The sequence below is a fragment of the Dipodomys ordii genome, unplaced genomic scaffold (assembly GCF_000151885.1).
Source record: "Dipodomys ordii isolate 6190 unplaced genomic scaffold, Dord_2.0 Scaffold13, whole genome shotgun sequence".
In the NCBI taxonomy this organism is placed as follows: domain Eukaryota; kingdom Metazoa; phylum Chordata; class Mammalia; order Rodentia; family Heteromyidae; genus Dipodomys; species Dipodomys ordii.
This window is the reverse complement of record NW_012267229.1, coordinates 10,163,083-10,171,690: the sequence shown is the minus strand read 5'-3', so window position 1 is coordinate 10,171,690 and position 8,608 is coordinate 10,163,083. Positions and strand designations below refer to the sequence as shown.

Here is an 8,608-nt window from a genome sequence, read left to right as displayed (position 1 = left end):
GAGGCCCTGGGTTCGATTCCTCAGCACCACATAAGCAAAAAGAAAAAAAGCCGGAAGTGGCGCTGTGGCTCAAGTGGTAGAGCGCTAGCCTAGAGCTGAGGGACAGTGCCCAGGCCCAGTGTTCAGGCCCCACAACTGGACCCCCCCTCCCCCCAAAAAAAGAGTTCTTATCTTTGATGTATTGTTTTTCAGGGTTATTTTGGAGCTGTTGGAGCACTCCTTGAACTGTTGAAGATTCCCTGATTGTTACCTGGGAGAGCTTCCTGGAATTTTCCACAATGGGATCTGTGGACTTGTTTTTTTTAAGAGACTCAGTTTTATGATCGTGTACTACCCGAATCAGAGTGAGGAATGACAAGTGTATTTTTCTAAGTCATCAAGATAAATCCTTAAAAATTTAAGCAACCAGTACAGAAAGAAATATTAAAGGCAAAAAACATGGACCATATCCAGGCAATGTGAAGATTTGTCCTTAGGTTGCTCATTTGAGCACATCAGTGTTGAACCTGTGGCGTGGTTTGGAATCTCCACATCTTAATGGAGATGCTTTCCAGAGTTGTCCTGCATTCCTGTGCTCAGCTGACTGTTGTATGTGTCCTGTTTGAACTTGCTAAGTGCGGTGCAAGCTGCTGTGTGTTAGAATCTAATCACAGGTTTTATCAGTGTGTGCTTGGATATCATCTTCTCTACATTACTCTGGTTTGCATTTACCCTTTGTGTGAACACTGAAAAATGATTTAAGATTTTGCAAGCTTCACTGGGCTGGTTAATTCTCTACCTGGAACTTGACAAGCAGGTTTTAGAAGGGCAGTTACTTTACATTGCTATATTGTGGGAGCTCTTGTGTGGAAAGACAAGACTTCCAGAAGAATTCCTTTATGTAGTGGGGATTAGGAAGCACCTGATGGCAGTTGGAAATCTGAACATCAGAATGTGAAAAGCATAGTCCCTAGGACCCAAGAATAAAGAGCCAGCCGAGTCGGTCTCTCCCAGGGATGGGAAGAGTGGTCTTGCCTTCGGCTGAGTAACAAGAACTGAGCCAGCAAGGGGTAGGGGTCTTCCAGGCAGGAACCAAGTCTCAGGAGGCTACTTGAGAGGCTGATTGGTTTAGATGATTCTTGGTGTAGGGGCTGAACGTTTTTCCTGTGTAAAGTACTTTAAAAAGCCTTCCCTTTAGAGGTTGTACAATATTATGTATTAAGTATTCACTGCTGAAGGCAAGGGAGGGCCTGAACAAACCTTGCAGCTGAGAGATGTCAGCTGTTTCTGCCTTTTGATGATGTGGAAAGATGGGTTAAGAGCTTAGGTGTTGGCTGTGTGGGGGCAGCAGAGTTGGGCTGGGGTGGTAGGATTTCGGCCATGGGATGAGCCTGGTGGCTGGCTTGCAGCTGCTCCTGATTTCATGTGGCTAGGAGTGTGGCTGCCTTTTCACATGAGCCTCGGCACACCTTGTAGAACACTGGTGATGCAGCAGGACAGCAGTTCTTCCCTTGCTGCTGCCACTTTCTGCTTAGCTGCCTTAGAAATTTTCCTGCATCCTCTTGTCCTGTTGTCTCTTCTAGTTGGCTTGTCTCCTTAGTGACACCTCATTACCCACACAGCCATGAAATAACAGCACTGTTCCTTCATTTTCCCCAGGTGGTTCTCTGCCCGTGTCTGAGGACCCCCTCCCCGCTCCCGTAAATGACTCCCACGAACTCCAGCAGGTCTGGGCTTGCCCCTCAAGGCACCTGTGCTACATTCTGCTCTTTTGTCTTGATGCTTTCTGAAGATAGGGACCAGTGCTCTATATGGCTCATCCTTAAGTCTTTGCTGTTCCCATATAACAGAGGAGCAAACTTGCCCATGGTCAGCTGGGAATGGCAGAGCTGGATTCAGACCCAGTTCTGTCTGGTCTCAGCGCTTTGCTCCATTTTCTCATGTTCTACCTTGTGTTCATCCCAATATCACATGAGAAGGGTTTTTGTTTTTAGAGATGGGTCTTGATATAAGTTGAGGCTGTCTTTGAACTTGTGGTCTTCCTGCTTTACCTGCTTTAGTGCTGGGATATGCAGTCATATGTGCCACTATGTCTGGCTCACATGGGAGAGTTCATGACAGGTTACCTGTGAGTCCTGTGTTATAAATGGAGACATGTTTCAAGGCCTTAGTTTTAACATGAAGAGCACTTCTGTTAGCCTATTGACAATAGATGGTGCCAGACCTCAGATCAATTTTGTGTCTTCTTCCCAGTCATCAGTGCTTACCTTGACTGTCAAGGTATCACTGTAGCCAGCATGGCCTCTTCTAGCCTGACACTGCTTTCTTAAGAGAGGTGCACATCCATACACCAGCTTACTGCCAGCTCGACAACCAGGGCCAATGAGGTTAACACTGAATCAAACCAGTGGCCATTGCCACCACCTGTCCACTCAACAGCTGCCCCTATGAGTCTGCCCTCCCCTTTGTGGCCTTAGGTCTTACCTCCCCACAGTAGAGGCATCAAAGAGGTTTTTGGCTACAGAAGGAAGGTGGCCTGAACTCGTGAGGAAAGGGTAGTTGGAGTGGTGAGGCAGTGCTTACTTAGTGGGCTGTTGAGCTATGATGGCTGGATGGAAGCAGAGGACTTTGCAGGCACCTGGATGAAGATGTTAGGAGACTTTGACACAGCTTCAAGGTCTTGGGCATTCTTATTGGGAAGTCTTCCTGACGTCACAGGTCACAGATGAACTGCAGATGGCCTAAGAAAGGGCCAGAGTAGTGGCAATGGCCTTACCCCAGGACTTTGGACCTAATGTTTTTTCTTCTGGCAGACTTCTGGGCTTGTGTGTGAGAGCAAGTCCTTGTATTCAGTTGAGCTGTGGAGGCATTGGAGCTCAGTCTAAAAGTTGCCCTGAGTGTTGGCTGGTGTTGACTTGTGTCTGCCTGTTACTCTCAGAATTGATAGGGTGGCTAGTGTAACCCAAGCCACCTCTGTAGATTGCATTTGAGCCTCTTGTCTTCTCCCTCCCTCCATGGCTCCTCTCCTGTGTGCACACCACAGGAAGGGATTAGGCCAGAGATTTCTGTGCCAGTAACCTGTTCCCGGTAACCAGCTTCAGCTGATCATAACCTCTCACTTTGAGATTCCAAGTGTTGTGCCAATGTATGTAAGTGTGCTCAGTCTGAAATATTTTCAAAATCTTTATTTACATGTATTCGTTCAATTACATGCATGTTTTATTTTTAAACAAGTGATTAGCAAAAAATGCATTAAAATCTTAAAATAGCAATTAAATATACAAAAATATAGCTTACAAAAAACTGCGAATGTTTAAAAATATTCTGCTGCAGAATTCTTAGTGTACAAACACGTCTATGAAACCTGAGGCTCAGCATTTCATAAACCTTTTTTTGAGGCGTTACACAATATCTAATGAATAAGCCCCAAAGGGCTAAACTGCATGTTTCTCCCCCCTCCCCCCTTCAGCCATGACCAAGAGGTCCAGAGGCCCAGTTACCAGGGGTACTTTTGGAAGACCAGACTGTTGGCAGAGGGACTTATTAATATAACACTGGCTACCCTGCCCCTTCAGTACTTGCAGGGCCTGGGAGGGAGGGGTGTGGAGGGAGGGACAGAGTTCGCAGCAGGCCTGAAACCCAGGCCTGTGATGGTGGCAAGGGACAGGGAGTTTCATTGGAGCCAGGCTCCTTGACGCTTGGGCCCATGCTGTGGGCTACATGTCTGAAGTAGCAAGCCTGTCCTTGCTGGCTTATAGCCATAGGAGCAAGGATCTAGGTTGTTAGCCAAGAGTGCTGAAAGTGGAATAAAGTAATTTGTATCTTACAATTTGGGTTCTAAAGTTGAGTATGAGAAAAAGTTTTTTTGGACAGACCTTTGCTTTTCTCTGTGTTGTCACTCGTGGAACTATGTTCCATGTCACATGGCATCCTTTGTTGATTTTACTAAAAAGCCATGACCTGGTATTTTCCAGCTCTCTCTCGTGAATGTGAGAATTTATACCATATTTGACTTTACATCTACTTAGGAAATTCTAGGGAAAGACACCAATCCAGGTCAGGGATTCCCTAAGTATCTTGAAGGAGGGGCTCACAGAATTCTGCAGGTTTGGAGGTTCGCTTAGGTGGCAGGGAGGCAAGTGAGGGCAGAGGCACTGGCTGGCTGTGGGAGAGGGAGGCATGGGCCTGTGCCTTTCCCAGGACTGCCTGGAGAAGCAGCTTTAGCATTCATTTCTTTAGAGGGCAAAAGTGAAATTGTAAAAAGTTACTAGTGCATTGTGTTTTTTGTTACTTGGAAAGAAAGAGCCAGGGGGAAATTCATTTGCTTCTGAAAGTGTTCATAAGTATGAGGAGAGAACTTGTGGATACTTTGGCAGAGCTTCACTGTTCAGTCTGGAGATGGGGCAATTGAGCCATAGGACAAGCTTTCAGCTGCTGAGGCACAAATTACCTCAAAAGCCACTGGTGCCTGTCTAGGAGCCTGGAGCAGCTGTAGCTACTCCTACTGGACACTGGTCCCATGGAGCAGTTTCTCTGGGTACCCACAGGAGTTGGTCTTGTTACAGAGCCTGCTAGGAGGGGCATGTTGCACATCAGGACTGGTGGTGGTCTTGGATCAGTCGGGCATTTGGGGATAAGGAAGAGATTACTGTGTTTGAGTGTATAGGGAAGTAGAATTCAGATACATTGCCATCAAGGTATGCTTTAGTCAAAGGGAATGTGATTGTTAAAATGTCCCATAATTCTGGGCTCACCTTTTATAGGTATTTAACAACTACTTGAATGGCTCTTGCCACACAAATGGGAATATTCATCAAATATATCTGGCTGCTTTATGTGGGTAAAATGGAGAAAGATTACATAAACATACAGACATGTGTATGTGTGAATATACATAAATAATCCCTGGAAATTTAAACAAGAAACAGTGGGTACTCCTATAGTGAGGAGTGTAAGGAAGACTGAGTTTTTTTTGTGATTTGTGAGCCTTGTGCAGGGATTACCTATTTAAAATTCAAAGGATGATGAACACTGAGCAGCCAAGTTAGTGCACTGTGGGCCAAGGGAAACAGGAGAAGATGCAGGTTCATTCAAGCCCCAGAAAAACCCTCAAGCTCTGAGGCTCTCAATTCTCTGACCTGAATCACCCAGAAAATGTAACACAGACGGTGTTTGCAGCCCCTAGGCCTGGTGCTTACCAGGCCCCTGACTGGACCATTGTCCCAAGAGGTGATAAGGACAGTTACTGTAATCCCCAAGTGGTGGATAAGAAAAGATTCTCATATTTCAGTGAAAACTTGTGCCAGGTAAAAATTACTGTCACTCTCATCCTAGCAATGACCTGTTTTCAGTCTACTCTTTGTGTTGCTTTACTGAGTTTTCTTATTAGTTTCACATACAAAAAAGGGCTCTGAAGAGCTGGGCTGGGGCTCTGAAGAGCTGGGCTGCCTGAAGCACAAGGAGTGCGCTAATCCACCTGCTCAGTGCACTTCTGCCTAGAGCTCCAGGCTCTGCACATTCACTGTAGTCATTCAAATTTAGAGTGCAACCAAGCCATGCAGATGGCATGTTTTGGAATGGGGCTATAAAAAGGATATTTGTCAAACAGAATACTTACTTGGCAGTGGTGGGGGCTCCTCTCTCTCTCTCTCTCTGTCTCTCTCTCTCTCTCTATTTTTTTAAATTATCAGTCGTGGGGCTTGAACTCGGCCTGAGCGCTGTCCCTCAGCTCTTCAGCTCAAGGCTAGCGCTCTACCACTTGAGCACAGCGCCACTTCCGGTTTTCTGAGTGGTTTATTGGGGCAAAGAGTCTCACGGCCTTTCCTGCCTGGGCTGACTTTGAACCATGATCCTCCAATCTCAGCCTCCTGAGTAGCTAGGATTACAGGCGCTAGCCACCCACACCCAGCTTCCTCTGTATTTCTTAATCTGAACCTTCCTCAGAGACCACCTGTCCCCACTGGGTCAATTTTTTGTCCTGTTCCCTGGCTGGGTGAGCATACCTGTGAGGACATTACTTGTGAGGCCTAACCAAATCTGCTTTCTCCTCACAGAAAGCCAGCAGAGCTTTTGCTTTATGCTAATCCAACCAGGAATCGTCATTTGGGTTCATTCTGTTTCTACAGCAAACTGAATTTAGTTGTCTTCCCTGGCACCTATAACCACAGAGTCCAGCTGTACTGGGTTATGCTCCATTAATTCATGCACACAGTGGCAACCAGTCTTTGAGCTGCTTAAGACACACAAGTTCACCGACCAGTCATCCAAGAGCTGACCAGAATCTCCATGCTAGGTACACACTGACAATAGATCAGCAGCTCATGGAGATGGATACAAAAAGGGTAGCCTCCCTGTGGGTTGGGCCTGAGCCAAGAATGTGTAAAGGGATCTCTTAACTCATCCAGTAATGTAGATGCACAGGGAAGCTCTGGTGGGGAACCCAGAGGTCAGGAGCAAACATGTTTGGGTCCTGTGGCTGAGTTGCCAGAATTACCCAGAGTGGTGCTGGGCCTGCTATAGCAGGAGACCCCCTCTTAACCCCTAGTCTGGAGAAGACAGCCGAAAGAATACTCTTCTAGCACTTGTTATACCTTTTAAGAAGCCCTTTGATTCACAAGGGCTGAAAACACAAGGTCAGTGGCTCCTTGTCTGGGCATGGCAGGCCCAGAACAGAGTGCAGAAAATTCCTCTGCTTTCCTCCACTGGTCCTGACTATCCAGGGTAGATGCTGTCCATTTCAACCTATCTGGAACTTTGACAGATGATTTTACCTTTAAACAAGAACAGAGTGTTGCTGGGGCTATCTTAATATTGAGCACAGGGACAGAAAAAGGCTACAGGTGAAAGGTCAGGATCTCCAAAAGCTGGGAGTGGCAATAATTTGCAGTACAGATCATATAGAATTCCTCCTTTGAAGGGGGAAAAAACTTTCCTAGGGAAGTCCTATAACAAAAGGGGTCATGCCATGGGAAATGGTGGGTGTTCCATTAATGCTATGAGGACAGAAGCCAGCCTGTGTCTGACGTTGATCACCAAAACACTTCACTGTAAACTGGGTGTTGCAGCATTCAGCTCTATCATGCTACATACAGAACACAGAAGGGAGGGAAGTCCGCGCATTTACGAGTGTTTAGAGTCCCAGTGGGGGCCAGACAGGCTAAGATGTTCATATGAAATCATTCACACTTCTCTTGCTCCTTGTAGGAAGTAGTTCAATTGGCATGTCACAGATAGGCATGTCACAGGAAATAGCCAGTTCTGACCAAGTGAATTTGTAATTTTCCAAACTGGATTCTGCTCCTTTCTGCCAGCCCAGGCTGGCCTCAAATTTGTGATCCTCCTGCCTCAGCCTCCCGAATGTTGGGATTATAGGCATGTACCACCATGCTGGCTTCCCCAGAACTTTTCTAGGCAAGTGGAAACTTTTCCTCATCTGACCTCAGATATCCAAGACAAGGGCAAGTTCTCTCTTGTTCTAAGATGGTAGAGTCTGAGTTCTAGAAAAGATTTCTGGAGACATCTTATGAACAGAGCAGCAAAGACCCGCTTCCATCCTGTCTCCATGTCATACAGAGGGTGCTTCTCTACTCACACTTGCGGATGGAGCTGGAGTGGAGCAAAGTGGTTGATGAAGTGTGGCAGCACTCTTGTGACGAGGGATGGGGAGAGCAGGCCAGGAGAAGAATGTTCTGTCTCACCCACTGCTGCTTCACATGGCTAATTCACACAGTGTTCACAGATTCTAATGGACTTGAGTATTTCTAGAAAAGTTGGACAGAAAGAACCAAAGAGCAGCATGCACTTCTCTCCTATAAAGACACTTGGTTAGTTATCTTACGTCCAGGTACTGAGGCACACACAATAGACGGTCAGCCCTGCAGGAGCTTCCTGAAACTATTTACAACTAGCGGATTACCAGCTTCAGGTTTCAAGAGTACATAGGGGTCTTAGCTGGGATAAGCTGTTTAAAAGTTAATGATAGGCCTTCCCCCCCCCCCCAAGTGGAAAGGGCAAGAGAGGAAAGAACAGGAAGAAAGGCAAAGGGGTCCGCATTCTTTTCATCTAGGACTGAGAGGAGAGGAAGAAAGGGAGGCAAAAGGGTCAGCATCCTCTTCAACCAGCCTGTCTCAGAAAGATGCACCTCTTTGGGGCCAGCTGAGGGAGGAGTGCATAGCAGCTCCTCTCCCCACACCCCGCTGAGTAGGCTGAGTCCAGCAGCCAGTGTGGGCTCAGGACAAGCCCCTCCTGGGGCTCCTAATAGGTTTAACTGGTGTTTTAAAAGGAGGGGGAAATGATAAAAGAGGAAATGGCTCCTGACCAAGCCTTTCCAAGTGCATTGAATGTTTCAGCTTAGATGACTTGAGAGTACGAGTTGTAAACTGGAGGTGGGGAGTAGTGTGGGGACACTGCTGCTGTTGTACCCAGAGCCCTTGGGGTCCTAGATGGCCTTACAACATGGAAAGTCTTGTGGGCACTGTCTCACGAATTACTGGCAGCCAGCTGTGCTTCAGCCGACGGAACTGCCGGTCTCACTTGGCTCAAGGCCATCAGGAGGGTTTGTGGCTACAAAGGCATGGAGACCTGCATGGCTGCTTAGCCATCCACTGGGGTTGGGCTGCAAAGACCTGCC

The 8,608-nt window shown here is 47.0% G+C and overlaps 1 protein-coding gene across 2 annotated transcripts in view; it reads left to right on the top strand.

Annotated features, from left to right (window-relative positions):
• Pank2 (pantothenate kinase 2) overlaps positions 1 to 658 on the top strand; it is a 29,279-nt gene extending 28,621 nt beyond the window's left edge. For both annotated transcript variants that reach the window (XR_001174833.1, XM_013010896.1), the window contains exon 7: positions 193 to 658. Coding sequence is in view for 1 of the 2 variants with exons in the window: in XM_013010896.1 (XP_012866350.1) it covers positions 193 to 243 (51 nt within the window). In the remaining variant the exon portion in view is untranslated. The remainder of the gene's footprint in view (positions 1 to 192) is intronic.
• Positions 659 to 8,608: the final 7,950 nt, after the last annotated feature.